Here is a 26500-nt window from a genome sequence, read left to right as displayed (position 1 = left end):
GCTCAGGCTCAGATACTTTGCTCATTGCTGCATGTTTCAAGAACTACGTTCACTCTCACTCTGTTTTTCGCAGAAGGCGGTAACATTTTGTTGACTCATTTCAAATTCACGGGATCAGTTTGTAAAGAAGTAAGTGTGTTAGTTTATTGTCACTTTACTACTCGCCCCCCCCCCCTCAGACAAACTTTTCTCAAGGGAGCGTTTGAGCGTTCCGCCGCACTTCAATGGGAGTGATTCTTCGAAACGATTGAAATGCGTCTTTTGAGGTGGAGTTACAGTTGAAGCGTGTCGGTGCACGGTCTCGCTCTGACTCTTGGACATCATCGTGGTTATCCGTGGAGACTCGGGGGGATTAAGACCGTTAACAAGAGGATGGGGCAATCCCGTTAACTTTCACAGCGGAAAATAAGGGAAGCGCAGTTTGTGCAGCAGCAGACAGACAGACAGAGCGGGCTACAGCCGTGCTCCTATCGGGCTTTGTGAGCTGGATATCCCGCCACGGGGAGTATGGGCTGCGGTTTGCGCAAACTGGAAGACCCGGAGGACAGCACCCCCGGGAAGATTTACTCCACTTTGAAAAGACCGCAAGTGGAGTCAAAAACAGACACAGTGTACGAGTACGTACTACTGGACTTCAGTCTGGAAGGTAGGCTGTTGCTATTGCTTGCTGTCATGATCAATTCATTGAATTAAATTAACGTTATCGTCACTTTTGCATAATTCAATAGATAATATAATCACTATTTGACCTATAGTATTTACAAGTTTTGCTTTGGCAATTCTTATTATTTCCTAGCCATGGTTCATGACTCTCATTATTATTTCCCTGTTACTCACCACCACACGTGTAGAGTCTGGACTTTTCCTGGCAACAGAGATGTTATTTCAACCCATCTAGAAATAGGTCAGAGTCAGAGAAGATGTTTTCCTCAGTGCCCCTTCTTCCCAACACACACACACACACACACACACACACACACACACACACACACACACACACACACACACACACACACACACACACACCTCTGCTGTGATATGTAATCTAATTTAAATGTGTATGATAATCACAGATGGCCATGGTTTTCATATTTCAAGGATAATCCCTTCACTGGTTTGACTGTCTGGTTGTTTTGACTGTGACCTATTTGGAAGGAAATGGTGATTATGCTGTTGAATGAGTGCCTGCTATGTAAACAGTGGGCCCTCCATGGCATCCTAGCGTGATGTGAAGTGCTTCGTTTTAAATTAGGGGGCCAGAGATGCCATAATGATGGTGACAGATACTGGCTTCTAATGATTTGGGAACTACATGCAGGATGCACCGATGCAGCATGAAAACCAGCCTGGGCTGGGGATGTTTTGCCCTGCACATAATAATTCCCTCCAAGTGCCTCAACAGCTCTGTTTCCTGTGTCTGTCTCCTACTGCTTTTACTGTCAGTGTAAGAAACAACTTTATTGTCACACACAGGTTTACAGGGTGTAAAGCGGTTGGTGAAACGTTTTTTTTTGCTCAATCATTTGTGTTTTCAGAAAGGGAAAACTAGATAAACTGGCTCTAGGGGCACAGGCCCGAGGCACAGGTTGTGGCCTCCTGGTGGCGCTATAATAGACCAATGTGAAAAGGGTGCCATTTCTTCTTAGGCAATTCTTCTTGGATGGCAATTGGATTATTTGAGGCATTTTGTTCCAAAAATGTGTTTTGTGGCGCTATAACATGAGGCCAATGTGAAAAGGGTGGGATATATTCCTCAGCCTAGTAGGAAAGTCCGTGAGAGATTTCACGTAAATTGCACGCTGTGTGATGATTTGAGGCATTTTGTTCAAAACGGGCCAATCCTTGAACACATGACTATAGAGATACTGGGCGCGTTCGGAAATAGCGCACTGAGCTCACTGTGCAATGCAAACTAATAGGTGAGTGCGCTCCTGGTGCGGTATTTCCGAACACGCCCACTGTGTAACGATTTGCAGGATTTTGTACCGAATCTGGAGGAGTAATATAAAAAAATGTATTTCACAAAAGTCGACCTCCTAGTGGGGCTATAACAGACCATTCTGGAAATGTTGGGGCAGAGGTCCAACGTTGGCATCCAGGGAGTGTGTGTGCAAAATTTGGCATCGACCGGGTTAATGGTGCCGGAGATTAGCTGGTAACAGACGGCAAAACATACTCTCTCTCCATGCCTTCGGCCTGATGGAGACAAAAAACAATCTAGATATCTACATACACACATAGCATAAAACCAGAAGATTCAAGATACCATATGTACATGAGGTTAAACGGGTGCAAATGTTGGTAACACATCAGGTCCACATAGGAGCAGGTAATTGTAATGTACATGGGATTAGACATAATCAGCATAAAAGTCCACACTCAGTCCATATAAACAAACGGATACGCATAAAACATATCAAGATTTTGACGGAGGGAAAACATATACTGTAGGCATGTGGGCTATGTGAGGTAGCCAATCCAGGGAACATGAAGTCACATGCAGCTGTGCTTTCTTTGTTTTGTTCCCTAGAAGTTGATATCACAGGTTTATTGCTCTCGCCTCTCGCACACACAAGCAGCATACATTGATCACATCACATCAAGGTTTACTTAACTTGAGCCACCTGGGACCCCAAATGTAATAGATAACGTTTCTGTGGATGGATGCAGGCCCCTGTATAATTTGTCACACCACAAGAACAAGGCCACTATTTCTTTCCGTGTTGACCCCGGGTTTACACGTCTGCTTATGGTAGTTTATGTTTCTCTCTACAGCAGTAAGTTGAGTATGAATAAGTCAAGCCTCACTCTTTAAGGCTACCATCTGGAGTCAGGGGTGTCCAAAGTGTGGGCCATTTTTACATTGAAGTGTTGTATTAACCTGGGCATTTCCCAGAGTATAATCTCTCGGGATTCCTTGTTGTCCCATTTGAAGGGCTCAAAGAAAGGCTATTTTATTTCATACATTACCTTGCACGTCTGGTTACATTTGGTAATGTGAAATGAGGCTGAGAAAAGGCTCCCGGTATGTTAATTTAGTGTTTTGTTCACATCATACACCTGACAAAAGACCAATGATATTAAATATTCATGATGATGGTTAAATAAAATGCATATTATGTATGTGACTTTGTTATGGCCCAAAGTTACATTATGTCAGGCGATGTAGTTGGCCCCTTGGGTGTTGTTATAATATTCTTTAATATGTAGAAAGAAGAAAGAAGTAGGTGAATTTCAAGGAACTTTTCATCTTCTGATAGAAAATAAGTCTATCAAAAACTCGTCCATGATATGCTGCTTTCAATTTGACAAACTTGTGAGAACTTGGCCTTTGATGAAAACGCAGTTTATGTGAAGGAGGAGTAGAAGCCAGCAGTAGTCAGCTTAAGGGCATGTATGTTTTTAAGCATTAATAACCACACATGTCAAGAGTGTTCCATTCCTGAATAGCACCTGGCATGCAGATGCCTGGAACCCAGAGGTGTAACTGAATTCTTTGCCTCTGGTGGTTTCGTTCATGTGTGGGACAGGGTTGTGTACACTTTGTGTCCAAAGTCACATGGTCTTGATTGAACCTTAAAGATGGAGTGCCGTGACCCCCCCCCCACCCTAAAACATGATCATCTACTATGATTATACTAGGAGGAAGATTTCTTTCAAAAAAGTGTACAGAAAGTGTTAAATTATGTTTTTGTGGCCACATCCTCCAGTTCATTAAGTATACCTGGTTTTCACCTTAGCACCACCCACCTGAACTTAAGCCTTTCCCACAGCTGTTGTTGTATGATAATGTGGGAGGGGTTAGGGTTATGATGACACTAAAATGGTGTTAGTTCGATTGGGCCTTTTGACTCAAAAGCTTTCAGCGTTCAAGGTTAATTATATAAGGTTAGGAACCGAAATGGTTGAGAAATGACAGTTTCCCCAGGTGGCCCCGTCACTGTACTGTACTGTACCACCCCAAATTATCATATATACAGTTATGTGTGTGTGTGTGTGTGTGTGTGTGTGTTAGGCTGCACAACAGTGACACTTGGTTGTGCAAACAAACCAAACGCAATTTTCGTGCTCGGACAGACCCAGCCGGGGATGGACAGAGCCAGGCAGCGGTGGCCGAACGGTTTGCGGAGCGGTCTTGATATCGGAAAATTACCACCGCTGAGTGGTTGCACGACTCAAAAATACACAGGGAAGACATATTTGAATATTATAACCACACCTGGGGGTCTAGAGTAATGTTAACTCCATAGACACATGCAAAACAGAAAAAGTACAAAAATCACAGCAATCCATCTTTAAGTTAGAACATAAGGTGCCAACTCGTGGAGTCTTTTGCTGAATATATTTTTTAGAAAAATGTGTATCTGTGCTTTAAGACATTTGAATTCCAGAAGCACAAAAGCAAAAAGTTCCTATACACTCATGTTTCATTCATGTTCCACAGACCCTTGAGGTCTGTGCAAAGAAAGACGTTAAAGACATAATTTCTCATTTCCCACCTTAGGGATTTGATTTCTTTCCCCTGCCGCCAGTTCTAATAGCCAGCCCAGCTAATGGGTCTGTTTCAGCTCTGTATGCTAATAACTGCCTGTTCACTGTTGCCAGCGTGAATGAGGTTTTGGTGTTAGTTGATGCACCCCTCTCCACCGCTAGGAGAGTATTTCCTGTGACAGATTTCCCAACCCCACCCTGCCCTGTCCTTGCTTCTCCTTGAAAAGATGGAGGGTTAGTGGGGCACGCAATACAGAGTGGCTGTCACACATGGTACCCAGTTCTCACGTTTTACTCCTTGCTCTCTTGCACACTCACTTCCACACACACACACACACACACACACACACACACACACACACACACACACACACAGTCACACTGTTCACCCCACAGACCTGTGACCAGTATGCCCAGTGAGCTTGGCCTCCTTTTTAGAGGCCATTACTCCTGCTGAGAGCACCGACTAGATCTGGGGCCCCGTACAGGGGCAGGCAGCACATCAAAGTGCTTAATGGGCAATGCTTCCCCAAGCTGACTACTGTGTGTGTGTGTGTGTGTGTGTGTGTGTGTGTGTGTGTGTGTGTACCGGTAACTAGACATCAGTAAGCCCCGACGCAAGCTGGTCAGCGGGTGCCCCCGACTGCAACACCTCCCCTCTCCCCGTGAGCGCGGCGGCCGGTGAAAACAACCCAAACTGAGTTTTGGTTTATAAACAGCGGAGCACGGGCACTGTACAGTATAGTTGTGAAGGTACCTGTCTGTCACGATTGTGAACAGAGGAGCAGCAGCTGGTGAAAACAGCCCAAACTGCGTTTTGGTTTATAAAAAGCAGGACACTGTATACACTATACAGTAGTTGTGAATGTACCTAACCTGCGACAGCAGAAGCAGCAGCTGAGCACAGTGTGTTAGCAGCAGCCACCACCGGGCTCAACTCAACTGTCATTCATTTGCATCTCTGTATATGTATTTATAATTGTATTTTACCGACGGCACAGTTTGGCGGCCGTGTGCCCCAAATGCCTCTGGACTCTGCTTCACGCTAGTTACGCCCCTGTGCTTGTCATTCATACATAGTTGATTGTTTCCGTATTTCATTTCAGTGTTTTTCTCCCCCAATTTAGGGGTGGGCGATATGGAAAAATATAATATCAATCACGATACAACCACCTACAAGGTGGTACAACCAAGGTTATAATAGTTAACTAAAACTAACTAAAAAACGAAAACTAGAATTAAAAAAACATTTTAGTTAACTGAAACTAAATAAAAACTAAAAATAAATTAAAAACGATAACTAAACTGAAACTGTATTGTGTGTTCACAAAACTAACTGAAATTATAGAAAAGATACCCTTAGTTATAGTTTTTATCAATATTTATATGCATTTCGGAAATTCATAATATAAACCTTTTAAATTAATTTGATTAATTTCCTCATTTCTCCAACAAGTTTTACGGCTGTTTTCAGCACCGTACGGCAGCATGTAGCCACACTTTACGTTGCTTGTTTACATTCTGCACTGCCTGAAACTGACTGCATGTTACTTGGAAAATCAAACCCGTCTTAAGTGAGTGGTACTGTACTGTACTGTACTGTACTGTACTGTACTGTACTGTACTGTACTGTACTGTACTGTACTGTACTGTACTGTACTGTACTGTAAGCCCTCCTCCCTGGCCTGTGTGTGTCTGTGTGTTAGGCTGTGCAACAGTGACACTTGGTGGTGAACAAACGCTATTTTCGTGCTCGGACACTGCCAGGAAAAGTTGGAAGAAAGAGACAGTCCAATATGGGAGAGAGACGCAAGGAAGTGCCTTGTGGAAAAGGATGATAGTAAAATATGCGGAGCACTTAGGAAGCGTATAGGCCTATTATATAAGGATCAGGTATTTGTGGAATGAGCAACACAGCTAAATGTGTGGGTAGCACACATTTGCCAAAACATTTGCCAAAATGGCAAGTGGTTGGTATTTATTCACCCTTGCCACAACAGCTTGGTTTGGTATGGAACAGTATCTCTCTCACGGGCAAGACAGAACTTGTCATCATTAAAGGCAATCTCAATGCAGTGAGATTCTGAAGCCAGTGGTGATCCCATATCTTCAGAATCTTGGACCTAACGTCATCCTCCAGGATGCCAACGCTCGCCCCGTAGAGCCAGGATCACAGAGTACCTCCAAAATGTAGGAGTGGAAATGCTGTGAGTCTAGACCTCAACCCAATTGAACACTTGTGGGATCAGCTTGGGCGTGCTGTACGAGTGTACATGCAACCAACAGAACCAAGTGTTGTTTTTTCCTTATTACTGTGGGAGAGTGCAATCATCCAATCCACTAAGCAACTCAAAGCAAGGGTTGGTATACCAACCATTTGCAATTTTGGCACATTTTTTGGGGGCGCTACCCACACGTTTAGCTGTGTTGCTCATTCCACGAATGCCCGATTCTTACAATCTATACAGACTATACCTCGTTGTACAGGTGACAACGATCAACGATTAAAATGATATAAAACACAATACCAAATGGTATCATCAAAGTGGAGAAATAAAGGACCAAAGTTACGTTTCTGAACTTTTAGAGTTTATATTTTTAAATGGTATATCTTTTAGGTTTTATTACACAATACTTATTGATCTTTTTTAATCCTATACCTGACAAATAAAACTAAAACTAAACTATAACTAAACTAAAACTAAACTAAAACTAAGCATTTCAACAAAATAAAAACTAAATAAAAACTAGCAAACCCGCTCTAAAAACTAACTAAAACTAACTGAATTAGAAAAAAACAAGTCAAAACTAACTAAAACTAAACTATAATGAAAAAACCAAAACTATTATAACCTTGGGTACAACCTCACGATAAAATATTTATCACTGTGACCGAGGCCTAGATATGGCCTGGTGGGATGCCGAAGAGATAGGGACTGGATAACCTATCGTCTTTGAGCGCAGGGGTCAGTAGCGAGATCTTGATATGGTATCCAAGGCGTGCTACGTGATCTGGGTTCTTCTTGCTTCGTTCCGTCTAAACCTGCGTAGGCATCGGTATTTATGGTGTTGGGATGTCGAGAGTGATGTCACTCCTGACGTCCTGGTTGTGATGTCAGAGAGGCACTACGTTCCTTTGTAACAATCACAATACGATATTTATCACCATATTGCCCAACATGCAGATTATTTTACAGTCTTGGATAACCATCAAATTTAACCTTTGCAGAGATGCAACTAAATATTTCTTTCAGTGAATGACTTAACTTAACGATAAATACAGCTAATTCCAGCATGAGTCATAATAATTTATAAAAGCAGAATAGCGAAAAAGTGTTAGTTCTTTCTATGCCATGGACGTGTATACACGTCTTTAGAATCAAAACCACAGGGTGCTATAAGGACGACGTGTATAGGTGTCTTTAGGTCTTTTTTTATATAAAAAAAATGTTTTTTTGGTTGTATTGGCCTCTCCTGCAGTGAGCAGTGTACTTGTAAAATTGTAACTCGTAAAAGGTTCAGTATGGTGTTTGCTGTTCACTTATATTACACGAGAGGGTGTTGTTTCGTCTCGTTCCCCTACCGCATCACTGTCGTGGCAATAATCACGATAAACACCCTTGAGTGTAATATTGCAATTCTACAACAGTTACCCTTAAAACTAAGAAAATCGCTGAAAAAATATATTCTTTTAATGACAGATGTAGTCACTACGACCACAAATGTCCAAAGAAACTAGCTAGCCTAGCCACCGAGTTTGCTAGCGCTCTGTGAAAACAGAGCGGCTGAATTATTTGTTTTGATTAGGTGGTGAACAGTGCTGGTTTGATCAACGGCTAGAAACCGTTTCAACCAATCAGATTGCTTCCTCTTAACGACCTGTTTACGACTACTAATCTAGGGAACTCTCCATGCTTTTGACCAGAAGGACAATGTTCTGTCGTCATTTCTGACTTCAGCATGCATCTCGTTTGGGATATTAACACTTCTAGAGAGACTCTAGTGTGACCAGAGGTTGTTACGGAAGAACGGAAGATTATGCCTCCCGTTTTTGGGGGGGAACGGAAGGGAGGGGCTTTTAGAGTGAAATCTGCCATACCGGTGGCACTCTAGCGCCTTTTATTTTGAAGAATTCCCCGGCAAAAAGTGTTTTAATGGCACACAGGCTCAATTCACTTTGGAGTGGGCAGTGAAGGGAGTAAACTCAAATGAATTGACATTATGATGGAAGAGCACACTGTCACTGTATGATAATTTGGTGGATAAATAAATGGCTTAGCTTGACGTATTCGTAGTTGGGACTGGAGGATAGAAGAAGACACAACAGATTAAATGAAGGGTAAAATAACTGATTGTAGGATTAATTCCCCTGTCACTCTGGGGAATTTATTGTGACATTACCTATTTAAGACTTTCTATACTGGGAGAGTTTCATCCTTTGCCTTTCTATAATCTAGCTGCATAGGCTGGATTATTATGTTGTATGTATTTATTACGTTTGGAGAAGAACACAGGGGGAAGTTAACACTGTGCTGAATCAATTCCCACAGACCTCTGGACTAACGTAATGATCTGCTAACGTTAGTATAGGATAAGTGCATTGCTTCCCTAATCGTTACTTTAGCATGAGCTTTTCACGTTTATATGCAAGGATCTGTCTGTCTGTCTGTCTGTCTCTCTCTCCTCCTCTTTGCTGTGTTTCTTCTGTGGGCACCCCCGTATTGAAAACAGAGCGTCAGTTTTATTGTTTTTCTCTTTGAACAGTTGCCAAGCAGCTTTCTCCTTTTCACACTTTCACAAGCTCCCCGTTTCCCACACACACACACAAGGCTTTCTGGCTCATAAACGGTATCTTGTAACAACCCCTCCCCAACTGTACCCCCCCCCCCCCCTCCCCACCACCGGCAGTCCGGCACCACCATCACCTCCTTCCTCCAAATCTGCTCCTCTCAGTTGCTGCTCAACCACAACCTTTCCGTATCATGCGTCCCTCCCTTATCCCCCGTCTTTCTCTTACCCCTTTCCAGCACTTACTCCCCCCCCACCACCCCAAACACTTTCATTTTTTTCTCCCACACAACACTGAACAGAAGCCTCAGTGTGTGGGGTTGAGGGAGTGAGTGGCAGGAGGAAAGGGGTGGGGGGGCAGGGCTGGAAGCAGAAGAGGAGAAGAGCTGTAGCCCCAACGAAACTGTGTGTGTGTTTGTGTGTGTGTGTGTGTGTGTCTCGATATAAAATTGTCTAAAATAAAAAGGGGGGGGGGGGGGGCATTGGCTGCAGTGTTTTGCCACACTGACTCAGGTGTGTGACCCACCCTCACACTGTCAAGATGGTTGAGATTCATTGCTCTAGGCCTGATGCAACCTAAGACCTATTATATTACAGTAAGCACACCGACTTGAGGATGTTCATAGGCTTGTGAATGGTGTGAGTACACTTAACGGTGTTTGTTCAGAGACTGGTTCAGTCACAGTGGCTCCACTGAACCAGTTCAGTCTCATTCTCATTCACTTGGTCAGCTCGGCTGTTTACTGTCTCAGCTCGCAGGGGTGTTTGTGTGTGAAAACGTGGGGGTTGCACTTGCAGTAAGGAATTCTCTCTCTCTCTCTCTGTCTCTCTCTCTCTCTCGTACACCCCCCCCCCCCCCCCCACCTCTATAAAATGTTTTGTGCGTTAGAACCTTGGAATGTGTTAAATATGTCTGAGGCTCTTTTTTTCACTAACACCCTGTGCGTGTGTGTGTGTGCGTGTGTGTGTGTGTGTGTGCGTGCGTGTGCGTGTGCGCGTGTGTGTGCGCGCATGGCATATAGCCAGTAGCCACTCTGTGAACAGCCACTCTTTGTGGACACAGGAAGTATGGGAATGGTCAGTCAGGCACTGTGGTAGTCGGAAGGAACCATGAGAAAAGGAACAACATGAGACTCAATCCAGTCTAACTATTTAACAGCATGCAGGTTACTAATCTGCATGATATTTACAAAATGCATATCAGTTGCAACATGTGTGTGCACTATGCATATAGCTTTCTCTACAGTGCACAGTCAAATTTAAAGTGTAATAAATGGACCCTTGCAGTTCCATTTTTACACAAGAGTTAAATCAACACTCTGGAATTTTCTGTGTAAGAGACCTAATTACTATGTTCTGGCTTCCGATCCAGCTGACCTGTTTCACATGTCATCCCCTTGCACTAACTACCCTGTCTCTCCTGTCATTCCTCACTGTTCCAGCTAGTTAAGCAGAAGAAGTGCCCTAAAAAGAACAATCCGATCACATTCTGGAATCTGGATACACCTGTCACCATTGCAGACATGTGTGGCATTCTTATCGGCAGTGAAGAACACATAATGTGTTGCTGTCACTTAACATTGTGGTTAACATTGTGGAACTGATGGTTTTCTAACAAATCTCCAACTGTTGGATTCTTTTAGTGAGATGAATCAGTCAGAAAGCAGGCGGGGAGATGACATAGGCATAGCGTTAAAGGAGAATTCCATGCTAGAAGGCTTTCTTACATTTCTTACCTTTCTTTGTATTCGTTACGTCCCCACCAAAGAGGTCCAGGTGTTTTTTTGTGCAAAAACTCCTTATTGGCTATTTCCCCTACCATAAGCCCTCAATGAATTGCATTGGATTGAATGGGGCTATGGGGTGTTGTGCTAATTCGCTTATTTCCATCGAAATAAGTAGTAAAGTGTGCCGCTTGGGTTATTATTTACATTATGAAGAGAGGATATATACAAAACAATTATAATTTTGAGCGATGGAAATAAGCGAATTAGCACAACACCCCATAGCCCCATTCAATTCCCATTCAATTCAATGCAATTCATTTAGGGCTTATGGTAGGGGAAATAGCCAATAAGGAGCTTTTGCACAAAATAACACCTGGACCTCTTTGATGGGGACGTAACAACTACAAAGAAAGGTAAGAAAGCCTTTTAGTATGGAATTCTCCTTTAAGATGTAGGAGGTAAGGCTTCGGCTAGCTTTGTGTTGCTGGTGGCATCAAAAGTCATTTCATTGCCAACAGTGGCGAGAACCGTCACTAACCTACACCAACTGCTTTGGTAACCAATCGCATCACTGCCCCAATGTGAAGCACCGTCCTCTCTTGAATTGCTTCACCTCCGTTTTAGCAACAAACCCTGGGAGATTGTCACCAGAGTACACACAACTAGAACAGCAGGGGCACGATTGGTTCTAGAAACAGGGGCCTCTTAAAGGAACACTTCACCCTTTTTGCAAAAAAATATAATGTTAATGACGTTTAGAAGATTTAGAACACTTTCCTGGGGGTCTTTTTGTGTGTAATATGTGGTTTTAGATATTTTAGATTTTAGCAGTGAGTCCAGTGTCTCTGGGATCACTTACTTCCTGGACTACATGTTGTCTCAGTAAGACAGCCCTCCCCCTATCCACAAGGAGGAGCAGTGCACCAAATCATTATGGGAATTGTAGTCCAGGAAGTAAGTGACCCCAGTGTCCATGACATCAGAGACACTGGGCTCACTGCTAGAATCTAAAATATCTAAAACCACATATTATACACATAAAGACCCGCAGGAAAGTGTTCTAAATCTTCTCAACGTCATTAACATATATTTTTTTGAAAAAAGGGTGAAATGTCATAAAAGGGCATAAAATGCTGAATTGTAGTTTTACATACTGTATTACTGTAGCCACCTCTATTACTCTGTACATCACTACAACCAGACTGACAGATTGTATTCCAGAGTGTAAGGACAGTGTGGCTCAGCTAGCATAGCTGTGTGTGCCACACCTTCCCTTGGCACAGTTAGGGGAACTGCCCTTACCAGATCACACAGACCACAGCTGGGGGAACCTAGCTAAATATAATGCATATATATATACAGACGTTACGTGAGCATGTGGTGCGTGGGTGCTTAAGTTCCCTCCCTCCACAAGGCTTGGTTAGTTGGTGGCCTCTATTTGGGTTTCTCTGGATAATCAGACATCCGCTCAGCTCCTAAAGCCACATGCTTCATAATATGTATTTTGCTTCAGAAGAACCAACTGGCCTTTAGTTCGTTTTATATGGTGCCTATCCAAAGCGCTTTACAATGTGCATTACACACGTGCACATTGCACAGCAGACAGCACCAACCTGTCTGCTGTGCTCAATCATGTCTTGCTCATGCTCAATCATGTGTCTTGCTCATGCTCAATCATGTGTCTTGCTCATGCTCAATCATGAGTACACATGAAGACTCTATCCCATGTACTGTTATGTGGTACTATGCACTCTCTTACCAGGTGAGCCCCATAACCTTCAGTCTACTCTATCCTGTCTTCCTAAGATCGCTTGTATTCATCTATGCTCTGGAGAGCAGAGTACTGTCTTTTCATGCCATAAGAAGGGACAACAGCACTATACAGCAGTCACTCACGTTCTTTCTCATGTTCTCTCCCCCTGTACCCCACCTTTCCACTGCCTCCCTCCCCGTCTCCCTCCATCCAGGTAGCCGTCCCACGGTGCAGTATGTGTCGTCTCTTTGTGAGCTGCCCCAGGCCCTTCAGCCCTACTACACCCAGGGCTACGTCCTGGCCGCCCTGCACCCCATCATCCTGTCTGTGGGGCGCACGCGCTCGCTGCCCTTCAGCCTGCTGTACCGCGTCATCCTGGCACGGCCACGGCCCAGGTATGTTTAGATATACTCAGGGTATGTGTAGATATACAGCACTGACGTTCAGTCATGCCCCGAGATGTAGTCAAGATGTACTGTACAAGCCTCTGGTTGGATTCGAACTCAGGCCAGCAGGGTGGCATGTGCCCCTTTAGCAGGCGAGCCCCTAAAGGCCTATTGTCAAATTGCGAAGGTCCCTCAGTGACATGTGAGGTACAGTATATGCCAGATGCCAACGGGAATGCTCTGTTCACATCAAAACATCATATTGGAGATGTTGTGTTCATACACGTCCGGTCATACGCACACATACCCACTCATGTGCATGCACTCCAGTAAATAGATGAATGATGGATGAGGTGGGCTGCATATTTCATGCCAAGCACCAGCAGGAGGACAGACTGTCGTGACAGAGACGGGGTCCTGGAGACTTTGTTTTGGTTTGGTTTGTCCTATAGGCACACGGCATTGGCAAAAAGAAGTACCCCAACAACAGCGGTCTCATCGCAGCCAATGGCGTCGGGGCTTCCCCTAGAGGGGCTGAGAGGTTGGGATAACAAGGGATGCACCGAAAGGGAAATTCTTGGCCGAAACGAATACCGAATATAGGAAACGGTTGGCCGAATACAGAATATGATTAATATTATATATCTTTTTTCCTACCATTGCTGTCATGGCCGTACCTTAAAGCTACCTGATTTATGGCAAAATAAATGGTTATGGCAAAACTTAACTTAAATAATAATCACTATTATGGGTCCATAAAACATTTATTCAGCTCTTGTATTAATTGCGTACACTATTCGGTGAAATATTTTCTGCCTATTCGGGCCGAAACCGAATAGGCCGAAAATGCATTTTTAGCCATTTTCTGTCGAATATTTTCTCCGGCCGAATATTCGGTGCATCAGTAAACCAAGTACCGGTATGTCATTTTTGTCACCGTGGTTATAGTGGGGAGTCTGAGGACTTCTCAATGCGGCCCACCCATCTGACCACTTAACACGGCAGCCATGAAACATTATTATAATTATTACTTTTAAATATTAAATTATTAATGTTATATTTTCATTAATAATTTAATGTTTTGTCAATTAGTTGGGGGCCCATTTGCAATAGCCTCATGGCTCACCAGTTAGCCCTGGCCCACAGGTTGAGAATCACTGCATTGCCCTAGCATCTCTATTGCAGGCATGTGATTGTAGGCCAACATTTGGCGAAAATAGGTGAACATTCGCTGAATATTAATAGCCGCTCGACACACTGTGGGCTTGTACAGTAGATCTGCTCTTTTTGGCAAAGAGATCTGGTAGAAGTGGGGGAAAAGGGAGGGGACCAACTATTGACCCCTTGGGGACCCTGGTTGGTCAACCAAGTATAATTGTTTAAGTGGTAGTAGCAGTACTGGGAGATAGTAGAAGAAGCACACACTTTCACACTCGTGTGTACTGTACTGTGTGTGTGTGTGTGTGTGTGTGTGTGTGTGTGTGTGTGTATACAGTACTGAGTCTGAAGGTTAAGTTGTTCATCCTTGGTTCCTCTGTCTAAACGCTGAGAAGGCAGCTAGTAGCCATCTCACGCTGGGCTGATGAATGATTTATGGCAGGGTTCCCCAATTAATTTTCCTCAAGGGCCATATTTTGACTAGCGTACCAGGCTGTGGGCCGAGTCTGCACGCGCGAGGTCGAGGTCTTGCCCTGAAAATTCATTTTCAGGGCAAGACCCCATTTGAAAAGGATGCCCAGTTTGACATGCATAGGCTACTGACCCCCATTTAATGCCATTTATATCTGGGACCCTTTTTGTTTTTGGAAATTCTTTCATGGGCCACAAGGGGGCGCTCTGTGGGCCGCAAATGGCCCGCGGGCCGCCTATTGGGGTACCCTGATTTATGGGCTAGTGTCTGACACTCAATGACAATAGGCCCTGCGGTAAGCCCCGCCCGCTCGCTCAGCTGCCTCGATACCGTTGTTAAGCAGGACAAACATCAGCGAACCTCCATTGAGGACCGTGTTATGTCGGCGTTTTTCCGAAGAGGAATAGAAGCATTGATATCAACAACATTCATACTATAATAACGCCATGGTGAAACATTGCTGTTGGGCGTCCTGCAACAGTGCTTCATAGGCACCCAGAACGTTTGGGGCATTTCTTTTTATTCCTTTTCCCGTGGGTGCGCACATCATGCACATGTCAATGTTTACATTCTGGAGGTGGAGGACGCGGCGGTCACTCATTCACCCTCCCTGCTACTAAATCATACTATTAACGTCAACTTTTACTAAACAATGTTTAAATCAATCGTCTAATAAACAACTAACAACTTACCTTGGAGCAAAATGGTGTGCTTTGTAACTTTCTAATCTCCACGCTCAGTTGCTTGTGTTGGTCGGACGGCAGCCACAGGCTCCAGCCTCCAGTCACGTTCCCTCCCACTGCGGTTCAGAAAAAGAACGCTGCTTTAATACCATTTTCTGCACATTGTATCCAAAAAGTGAAGGTCTGCTAATGGTCTAAACTATTTTGAATTTAGGAACGGCAAAGAAAATAGTTTAGACCATTAGCGGACCTTCACTTTTTGGATGCAGAAGGGGGGGGGGTAAGCAGCGTTCTTTTTTTTCAGATCCTCAGTTATGTGGCTGCCGTCCAACACAAGCAAGTGGCAACTAGAAAGTTACAAAGCACACCATTTGCTCCAAGGTAAGTTGTTAGTTGTTTATTAGACAGTTGATTTAACCATTGTTTAGTAAAGGTTGACGTTAATACTAGTATGATAGTAGCAGGGAGGGTGAACGAGTGACGCCACCGCCGCTTCCTCCTCTAGAATGTAAACATTGTGCGCATCCACGGGAATGGAGTAAAAAGAAATGCCCCAAACGTTCTGGGTGCCTATGAAGCACTGTTGCAGGACGCCCAACAGCAACGTTTCACCATGGCGTTATTATAGTATGAATGTTGTTGATGTGAATGCTTCTATTCCTCTTCGGAAAAACGCCGACATAACACGGTCCTCAATGGAGGTTCGCTGATGTTTGTCCTGCTTAACAACGGTATCGAGGCAGCTGAGCGAGCGGGCGGGGCTTACCGCAGGGCCTATTACAAGTGAGCAGTGAACTCTGCAGCCGGTTCAATGGCATCACTGCTTCCAATCCAGCAATTCCTGCTTGATCTGATTCCAGTATCCAACAATCAAGCACCCTTCAGTTATAAATGTCCTGTAATCACGGCGGCTATTTAACAGAAATGCAATTAGCAGTAGAAATTGTGTGTGTACAGTGTGTGGTTTGTATCTCGGTTCTTATGAGGTCATAGAAAGATACGGGAAAAGTGGAGACATGTTGTTGGTCCTCACTTTGAAAGTAAGTCATCCTGTAAGTCTGTATTTATGGAGGAAATTGTAAAGCCTAATTTAAGCTTTAAGCTTTTGTTTTTTTACAACTTTGAACATCGGTAATTTTCAGCAAACAACCCCGTCAAGCGATGAAGCAAAACAAAACAAATTCTCGATGTGTGTCATGGTTACGGTTGAACAAATGATAAATGTAGTGATACAAACATGTATGTGTCTTTGTGTCTTCCAGTAAGCAAGCGTTGTCCATGTGTCACAGCGTGCCCATTCTAAGGGTGGAGGAGTGGCCACTGCCTGGAGATTCGCTGACTGGAGACACTGTCAGAGCATTGATCGACAGGGTCAGTCACGCGTCCATTTTATCTACTCATCTGGAAAATGTATCGTCGCTGTCAGGGGGGGAAACATTATATGTCCAAAACCGTTTCCTTTTCAGGAATGTATCCAATGTACTAGTCTTTATTCTCAAAAAATAGCGGAATTGGCTAATCTACCAGCACACTGGAAAATACTTTTCGCTGTGCTGTACTTGTACTGTACATTGACAATAAATTGAATCTCTCATCTCACGTTGTAAGACTAGACAACTTTTGGGCATCACTCTTGTATGACCAAGTATGGCATTAATTTACGAAAGAAAAACAAAAAGTGAAATATGGAGACACAAGTTTTCTGCAATATACACAGTATATGTCGCAGATGATGCTTTTCTGTATCTGATATTACATTGTCGCTTAACTTGTTGGTCTCTTGCTTGGGCAGGTGAACAGCAGCGCCCGGGGCGGTGTTCGGTTCGTTGGCTCGGTTCTCCAGCAGGTGTGTGGGATCAGCAATGGACGAGTGCACAGCCCAAAGAGGGCCTGTCGCTCCCCGCCGCGCAGCCCGCCAAGCACCCCGCCCGGAGACCGAGAACCGGAGGAGAACACGTACAGCTCGGGTGAGAACATCTCTGACCCACCTCATCAACTAATTTTGTCATACAGACTATGGCCTGCATTTTGCGTGCCTTAAGTACCAGGTCTTATTACTTAACTTAAGACCTGGAGGCGTGGTTAATGCCATTTGGCAATTCTGAGTGTCCAAAGAGCATTGACCACGCCTCCAGGTCTTAAGTTAAGTAATAAGACCTGGTACTTAAGACACGCAAAATACAGCCCTTTTTATCTCTGCTGTCGGGAACTCCAAAATGTTCATTTTTCAGAGGAAATTAAGAATCAAAGTGTGGTGTTGTGACTTTATATATTGTCAATTACTTTCATGAGAGGGGGAGAGGTGGTGGAGTTAGTTGCTTTTAGACAGTTTTCTCCTTTTTTCATTGGTTCAACATTTCTTTTACCCAACACACAGACGTAAAGAGTGTTCAATGGCAGTGATTTACGAAAAGACATATACTGTATGTATCTAAAATGGAGTTAGGTGGTTTCCTCCCAACAGCAACGTTGTGCATTTTAATATTTAGATTCCTTTGCTATCTTTCTTTGTTCTCTGCTGTGTGTTGTTAAATTTATATTATGACAGATATTACTGTGTAGAGTAGACATTAGGCAGAAAAGGTTGTGGTGAGGTGCTCGTCACTAAAATGAACTGTAATGATGATAATTCAGTCTACAGACCTTGCAGGCTGTATGTTAAAGTCATCAATAGTTGTTGATTTCGATGATTTCCTCTTTTAAGATTTAGACATACAGTTTGTAGTTTTGTCACATACGCCATTTTGATCTCCTTTCATTTGCTGTCAAGGGATTATTCTGTTCATAACTGTTTCTCTCACTCTTTCTCTGTCCCTCTCCTTGGATCCATCAGACCTGAGGCTGCTGGTGTTCTTCCACTCATGGGCCCCAGGCTGTGCTCCCCTGGACTCACTGGCATGCCAGTACCACCAGGGAGCGCTCTCCATGCGTGTTTCCAGGAAGGGCCAAGTGGTGAGTGCTCTGGAGGCTGATTGGCTGGAGCTGACCGCCGCCTACTACCGAAAAGGCTGGTCACTGGTCGACTCCTTCGTCTACTGGGACACACCCAAAGGTACTGCTGCTGTTGAAGATGGGGTCTAATAACTGTGTGATATTGGGTATTGGATCTTGGGCTTCACGTGGCCAGTCAGTTGTCTAAGACATAGCCATGAGGGCAAATGAGGGCAAGGTTTCAACCTTATCCAACCTCCTTTCACTTCTATTATAAATCTGAAACATATATGGAAAGAATGCTTGGCCATTGTTGGCCTAATGTTAGTGTGTACTAGCCCCAGACTTACAGACAAACCCTCCTCTATATGGCTAGACTTACAGAGCCAATGTCATAAAAAGGACGCAAGAGAGTACTGGAGGAATCCCAGAAGGTCCTCTTTTCTTTAGTAGGCGTACCAAACCAAAGGAGAAAGGATAATTCAGCTCTTCTGGAACATTTCAAACAGCCTTTAGTTTATTTAATGGCTCATTCAATAGTGGAACAACATTAAAACCAACATGTTTCAGCCAACACTGGCCTTCATCAAGACAAAACGGCTGCAGTTGTGATGTCTGATCAGTGATCAACTGTGCAGTAGATTCTGCCCACCAGTCATAAAATAAAATACACGATTGTGCCACTGTTCCATTTAATCTCATTACCACGTAAATATAAGGGGAATAACATCCATTACATCAGTGCTACAAGAACACAGCCAATCTCCTAAGGAAGAGATCAAATTAGATCCAGATCAGACCTAGTATATAATCTTCTGTGGATCATGCAGAACTCGTAGTACCCGTGGTTTCGGAACAGCAGGCGTATGAAAGCAATCACCAGAGTTTCTTGTCCTTCAGGACATTGCTATGCGAAGAGGTCACCGCTGCCTTTCACAGAGGAGATTGCTTAATCAAATACAAATTAAATGTGCCGGGACCCCATAGACATAGGAATGATCAGAGATAGAGGGATTACAAATCCTTTGCCGTGACCCATCATCTCTCTCAAATCCACATCTGTCACTGTTAATTTGAGGGCATTACTTGGCTCTGTCCCTGTGCATTCACGCACCCTGTTGTCTTTTCTCATAAAAAAAAATAAAAAAAGTTCTGCCCCCTCCCCTGAACTCACATAACACACACATTCTTGATTAGTCACTTCCTGTTTTGGCTGAGGCCCCTCCCCCTCTCTCCCACAACATCTATATTTGGAAGTTTCTCCCTGACCTTAGCGACCCTGCTTCCTGTTCCCTCCATGGACTGGCAGACGTCCACATCATGTGTAGACATCCGAGGTCTGGAAATCTAGGAATATAGACATGCTGTTCTAGTCATTATGCAGACCCAAATCGATATTAAAAGTAGGATCTTCTGTTATCTCTGAGACTTTGAGCGCTGTCCGTGGTTTTGACAAAACAGCCGATATTCTGATTCGTGATTTTTCATCGCATCGCGATCGACATAGTACCCTTTTCCTGGCGAAAGGTAAACCTATTTTTTTTTTTTTAATACATTTTATTCAAAGAGTATGACATCACATACAAGTTTCACAGAAAGAGAATATGGCTCTTTGTTTTTCTTTACATTTTCTCCCACAACTACTTTCCCAAACCTTCCCCACCCACCAACCCACCATCTTACCCCACGAGGCCAGACATTTGGCGCTGCATTGCGGCGACATGGACATAAGGGCTACGCTTGCATGCGGGCCCTTTGTCTAGGACAAATTTCTTCCTCGGGAGACAAATAATAAAGAACCTTGACATACAAACAACATACATACACGGGTGTAAAACCAAAAGATTGAGTACATAACTAAGATACACACAACATATATACAGGTATAAAACCAATAGGTTGAGTAAAGGGCAGTCCATACTGTCTCCGACCATCAAACTTTTCGTCAGAAAGCTCCGGTACAACTTCTGAAAAGCATTCCTCCGATTTTTTGTTCTGAAAGCTGCACTCCCAGATGTTGTGACTTGCCGAACTCTACTTCGGAGAAAAAATTCTGATCTTTCCGACGAAAAGTTCGGGGGTCGGAGACAGTATGGACTGCCCTTCAGAGAAGATACAAAGAAAGGGATCACATGGTTATGTTCACAGAAATACAAAGGTAAACATCTTGAGCTAATGCTAACATTAGCCGATTCTTCTTCTCTCAGTCTGGGAGGCCGGGAGACTGGATGTAAGTGAGTAGTAATCCAGCCACCTCTAGAGACCACTAGGCGGCAGTCGAGTGTGGAGGGAAATACAAAATAAAAATCACACCTGTGTGAAGTGAGGGGCGCCCTTATCATCATATTATGTCTTTTAATGTTTGTGTTTACACAAACACTCAAAATTGGCCATTCATTATCAATGTCATTTAATGTTTGTGTTAAGATTCGGACGAAGTTTGTGTTTACACACACACTAAAAGCTGGACATAGGAGGGGCTAGCACTCCTCAATGCAGTGGTTAGTTATTATGACGAGTGTTTGCTCGTTTAGAGCTCGTTTAGCTCCTGGTGGGAAAACTACTAAACAATTGTACTAGAGGCCACTTAACTGGTGTGGTAGTCTCTGCTGTGGTTACAACTTAAGCCACACTTGTATGGAGGGAGAAAATGACTAAATAAAGATAAAGAATGTCAAATATATAGTGATTTGATTTTGTCCATATCGCCCAGCCCTAGTTAAAATGAATATGGCCACACAGGCACACACACACACACACGACACAAGTACACACTGCCTACTGTATTTCCTATAACTAGTTCATTGTCATCTCAATTACATTCTGGCAGTGACATGTATGTCCCCCTTAGCAGAATCTTTTCCGCTGTGGTTATGAAGATGCAACTGTATACTCTCATGCTCTACTCTACTGGGTCGTAGCTTTGAAGAATGATGCATTATTAATTTCCTGATGTGTTCCCTGATATACTGATCGGACACAATGGTACAAGTATTGTAATTGGTGTGTAATTGTGTGCCAACAGCAGGCGAGCCAGTTCCCAGGTCGCTGGAGGGGCTGTTTGTCTACGAGGAGAGGAGCACGTCTCCTCCTGCCAACGACACCATCGTAGTAGAACAGTGGACTGTCATCGAGGTCAGTAATGACTGAACATGTCAAACATGTCATGTAGTGCACTGCGACTATGGATTATTTTCTTCTTTTTCTTGTCTTTATATATATATCAACGAATGAAGGCAATAATCAACTAAATCGATTAGTCTAATTAACCACTTAAAGGTAGTTTCAGGCTTCGTACACACCTACACAACAAATGTTCGGTCTGTGTGTGATGTCTGATTGCGGCTCCAATTCATTTTCAATGGGAGTCACATGGTTTGACCAAACATTTTTGTTTGAGGGGGGAGCAATCAGCAATCAAACACAAATGTTTGATCAAACCATGTGACTCCCATTGGAAAAGCATTGTGGTGGCCCAAAAAACCAAAAAAACTACCAAACATTACTTGATTGGTGTTTGGTACGTGTGAATGAGGCCCAAGTGATTTTATTTGGGTAAAATAAGTGTTAAAAAGCTCTATATTGTGATAGTACTCATTGCTATATAGTGTCTGTTCAGTAACGGGAGTCTCCATGTCTCTCCAGCTTTTTATTAAACAGAAAATGCATTTTCAGAAACTGAAACTGGGATACCAATTTTATCCAATCAGGATAGATTACAATTTCACTTGTTGTAATCTGTATCCTGACTGCATAGTCAGGATACAGATTAAACAAATGAAATTGTAAGTGATGACACAAAGAAATGAGTAGATGTAATTGGAAATTTGGAACTGGAGCACTCCTGATTGGCTGAAATGTTGTCACCTACCTGAACATTTCTGGAGAGGCAGGGAGACCCCCGTTACTGAACAAACTGTCAGAATGTAGTGATTTAACCTTTTAACAAAATCCTTTTTGTTTTAACCAAAAAATATCACTTACCCTACCTTTAAGCCCTGTTTTATACTTTGGTATACTTTGTTGTACAACAGTTTTGTGCGAAAATAGCTCATAGCTAGATCTGCTATTTTGACTATTTTTTAAGATAGATGTAGCCTATAATGAAGAGAAAAAAAGTATCTTCTATTTTGAATTTTGTGACGTAGTTCGCAGTACGGATTTTTAGGAGCCCCTTGCCTACAGACCTCAGGCTGCGAGGAGGGCCGTGAGGGGGCAAGAGCTCCGTGATATAGCTAGGGGCAAGACCTCTTTGAGCCTTAAAGGAGATTAAAATAATTTTAAAATCAATTATCTATCATTCAGCTTGCTCGCATTATAACTCTGGGGGCATTGATACGGCTTATTTTGCAGGGTCTAATCCTGTGTGTGTGTGTGTGTGTGTGTGTGTGTGTGTGTGTGTGTGTGTGTGTGTGTGTGTGTGTGTGTGTGTGTGTGTGTGTGTGTGTGTGTGTGTGTGTGTGTGTGTGTGTGTGTGTGTGTGTGTGTGTGTGTGTGTGTGTGTGTGTGTGTGTGTGTGTGCGCACAGAGCTCTAATGTGAAAACTGATTACGGACCCCTCCTCCACACTCTGGCTGAGTTTGGGTGGCTGCTCACTTGTGTGCTACCTACACCCATCATCAGACATGATAGGTAATATATTACAAATTATATCTACCTGACACTTTTATGCATTATGTATTATCATTAGTTATAACGGGAAAGACAAATATTTGTAGCTTACATGGTTTTAATGGTACGTTTAAAACGCAGGGGTTCCAAAACCTTTGCATGCCACGGAACCTCAAATATAAACAAAACCACAGTAAATTAGTAATGCTCCAAAATGAATGCTGTGGAGTCCCAGCTTTGGGGTTAAATAAATACATTTCCGGTGCTTGTGCCATTTTGGCCTAAGTGTCAGGGGCAGACACTAATGACTAAAAGTAATGTTTATCAAACTTGTCAAAAACGAATTAATGTGGAATATTGTGAAACATATATACCAGTGAAAGGTATATATATAGCTTAATTTTAATTGAAAGGGTTACAAAGTATGGCTTTTAAATTTTATGAACTTACTTTAAGATATTAAATATCACTTAACATATTTCTTTATACATTTAACAAATGTACAGCATTTTCTGTTTAAACCTGTTAGTTTTGTTACTGTATATACGTATATGCCATGGACCGCAAGTGGACAGTGGACTCTTGCTTGAGAAACAGGTGGTCTAACTGTCGTGCTGTGCTTATGTGTCTAGTGATGGGAACCTGGCCACCAAGCAGGTGGTGTTCCTCCAGAGGCCTGTGAGAGGTCAGGCACCAGTCCAAGTCAAGAACCAGGTGAGAAGGCGTGGAGGCTCTGTTAGAGCCACTTCATATATATACCACAATATTGCCTCATGGTTTGCAATACATGAAAAACATATATATAGGAGTATATTGCCTCCCTGTGGGGAACAGTTGAATTACACTTCACAATCGTGCAAATTGTACATTGATGTTTACTGATCATCAGGTATGAGATAGTTAAAGCAGGCACATTTGCTTGATAGCTTTATATTAATATCAAGGACACATTGGACCTCCACTTCCGCAACTTAATCAATTTCCTGACCCAGTTTGCAAGTACGGAAATTACCGTCTTTGCCACAGCATTGATCTTAATTGGTCCATTCTTCCTCTGTGTGAATGATCACTCCTTGTCACCAGGCGGTGTCAGCGCAGAGTGACGTGTCCAATCGCTCTGTGAGTCGCGGCGTCGCCAGCCCTGTACCCCGTGAGGAGCCTTCCCCAACCATGGGGGGCATCGGAGGCTTCCCTGTTTTCGGAGGCGGATACCCCAGCGCCCTGTCCCACCTGGAGGAGGGCGGTTTCGAGCAGGAGGAGGGAAAGGCAGAGGTCACATGCATGTAGAGCCAGGCGAGAGACTGACTGAAAATGGACAGCTCCTCTCTTCAACTGAAGAGGATGTGTTTTAAGTTTTAACTTAACCAAAAGGGTTAACAGAAGGCATATCCGAGGAAAAGGATAAATACTTTGGGTGTGAGGGCAGATACTGTACTATTGAGCACCTCTGTCTGTCACTGTTGTTTTAGAGCGGTTAGAAATACTGCATCTGCATTGTTGAACATCATATGGTGTCACAAATTGTAGATGAAACTGAGAAGACTGTTAATTTCCCTGGCCACATTCTTTAAAGCATTTCCCGGGCCACAATCTTTAAAGCATTTCCCTGGTCGCATTCTTTAAAGCTCTCCTTTAACAGAGACAATGCTGCACTTTTTTGTGTTTTTAATTAAGCCATAATGAATATGATATTAATTTAGCAGTGGATTTACATTGTGTTTTTCTGTTTTATATAGCTTTTCTTTGGGAAAAGGTAAAAAAAAAAACCTGTGGGAGACACTTTACACGATGTCACATGTTCACATTCAGTCTGGTGCTAAAAGGAGAACATATCACAGGGTTTTATTAATGGGTTTTCCACATCACTATTGAACACGGTAACACAACTCGGACTGTAGTGCACGTCTGCATACAGTACATCTGTGACAGTCATCACAGAAGAAGAATCAACATGCATAATCTGTGCGGATTGGAAAAACAAGGACATTCCACATAAAGGAAGAACGGGTCAATCTGTATTTGTTGTGAATTTGTGACCAAGCTCAAGTAACAAGACTTTTCTACATGTTTGGGTTCCTCCACAGCAGTGATTCTCAGGTGTTTTTGTCCTCACTTGAAGTCAAGACCTAACATTGAATGACCCAGTTCCTCCGTTCAAATTGAAACCTCATGATGCAAATGACATGTGACCGGTAAACAGTAATTTACAGTTTTACCGTTTCGTGTGTGTGCGCGTGTGGGGGAGGGGTATTTTTTGTAGTATTTGTATTAGTCCTTTTCTGGGCTCCCATGTTCCAACACCTGTTCATCATCACCCTGTGATGCTTGCTCCGTGACGCCGTCTCATGGACACAAATGCAAAGGGCAACCTTTTCCATGCAGCTCCTCCTACAAACTTTGTGTCTTGGTACTGAGACTAGCCTGGCTGTGCAATACGCTGCTACACTTAACTTAAGTGTTGAGCCTGGAAAAGCTAACTTTGTACAGACCCGAATTACAGCAGGCTGCTATGAGTAAAATGACTGGTGTATGACAGTTTTGAATTAGGACCAACTCATTTGCACCTTTTTAGTTTAATTTAATCAACTGGAAATATTTAGAACTGAGTGAGTTTCTTAATTAGTTATAATCTGAGTTACCCTCTAATCAAAGGACCACGTGCACCCTCACTAGGTTTGATTGTTTCTCGTGCACTTGTTCCCATCATGATCTCAACAGTCATGGGGTCAATGCTTTCTGAATATTCATAGTGTCATTACATCACAATCACTATTGTTTCAGTCTGATGGTACTAGCATTCACACGTCCGTCTGCTCTGGAATGTTTTCAGTTCTTCAGAAACAAGCGGCTTATTGTGTTGAGGAAATAACAGAATTTCGTAATGCTAAAGGGAAAAGGGCTTTTTTTTTCATGAGGATACCTTGCTGCTGTGTGTATATATAGATGTTAACATACCAATAAGTATTATTGATGATGGCCTTGGATTTTAAATATTTGAGGTGAGCTTGTATTTCAGAAGTTGTGTTCTGAGTAGTTGAAAACATGTTGAGATGTTTGTATTCATCGTATCGGCCATGTTTGACTAAGTGTTTTAGCTCCACAGATGTGTCCATATGAATCCCCATCAGGGAATACTAAACATAAGTATTAATATTGCATTTACATTTTGATGAGTTGTAAATTTTGTATTATGCCATTGGGATAGTAAAATAGTTATGTCCTGTTCATGCATCGTATCTTTTTACAGACAACTATATCTACCGGTATATATATTTTCTTATAAAGGTAGGGTAATTGATATTTTGTTCAAATAAGTTGATGGTTCTATTCTGATCTTTAGTAAACAACATACATTTTTTGCAATAACAATTTTATCCAACCAGGAGGGAGAACTGGAATGTGACACTAAATGCGTACTTTCGCTTGATTGGATGGAATTGACCCACCTGGGATTTTATATTAAAGAGCTGGAGAGACCCATTATAAAGGGACATTTCACC

At 43.0% G+C, this 26500-nt stretch overlaps 1 protein-coding gene across 1 annotated transcript; it reads left to right on the top strand.

Annotated features, from left to right (window-relative positions):
* Nucleotides 1-26225, top strand: rftn2 (raftlin family member 2). The gene is made up of 9 exons (XM_083777547.1): nucleotides 1-646; nucleotides 12974-13154; nucleotides 16721-16829; nucleotides 17251-17425; nucleotides 18292-18510; nucleotides 21415-21524; nucleotides 22918-23021; nucleotides 23633-23714; nucleotides 24084-26225. Exons 1-9 carry the CDS (start codon nucleotides 508-510, stop codon nucleotides 24285-24287), a joined length of 1323 nt encoding a protein of 440 aa, XP_083633673.1. The 5' UTR covers nucleotides 1-507; the 3' UTR covers nucleotides 24288-26225.
* Nucleotides 26226-26500: the final 275 nt, after the last annotated feature.

Source organism: Protomyctophum parallelum (assembly GCF_964188405.1).
Source record: "Protomyctophum parallelum genome assembly, chromosome: 11".
Lineage (NCBI taxonomy): Eukaryota > Metazoa > Chordata > Actinopteri > Myctophiformes > Myctophidae > Protomyctophum > Protomyctophum parallelum.
The sequence above is the reverse complement of the archived record's forward strand: the minus strand, read 5'-3'. Positions and strand labels throughout refer to the sequence as shown.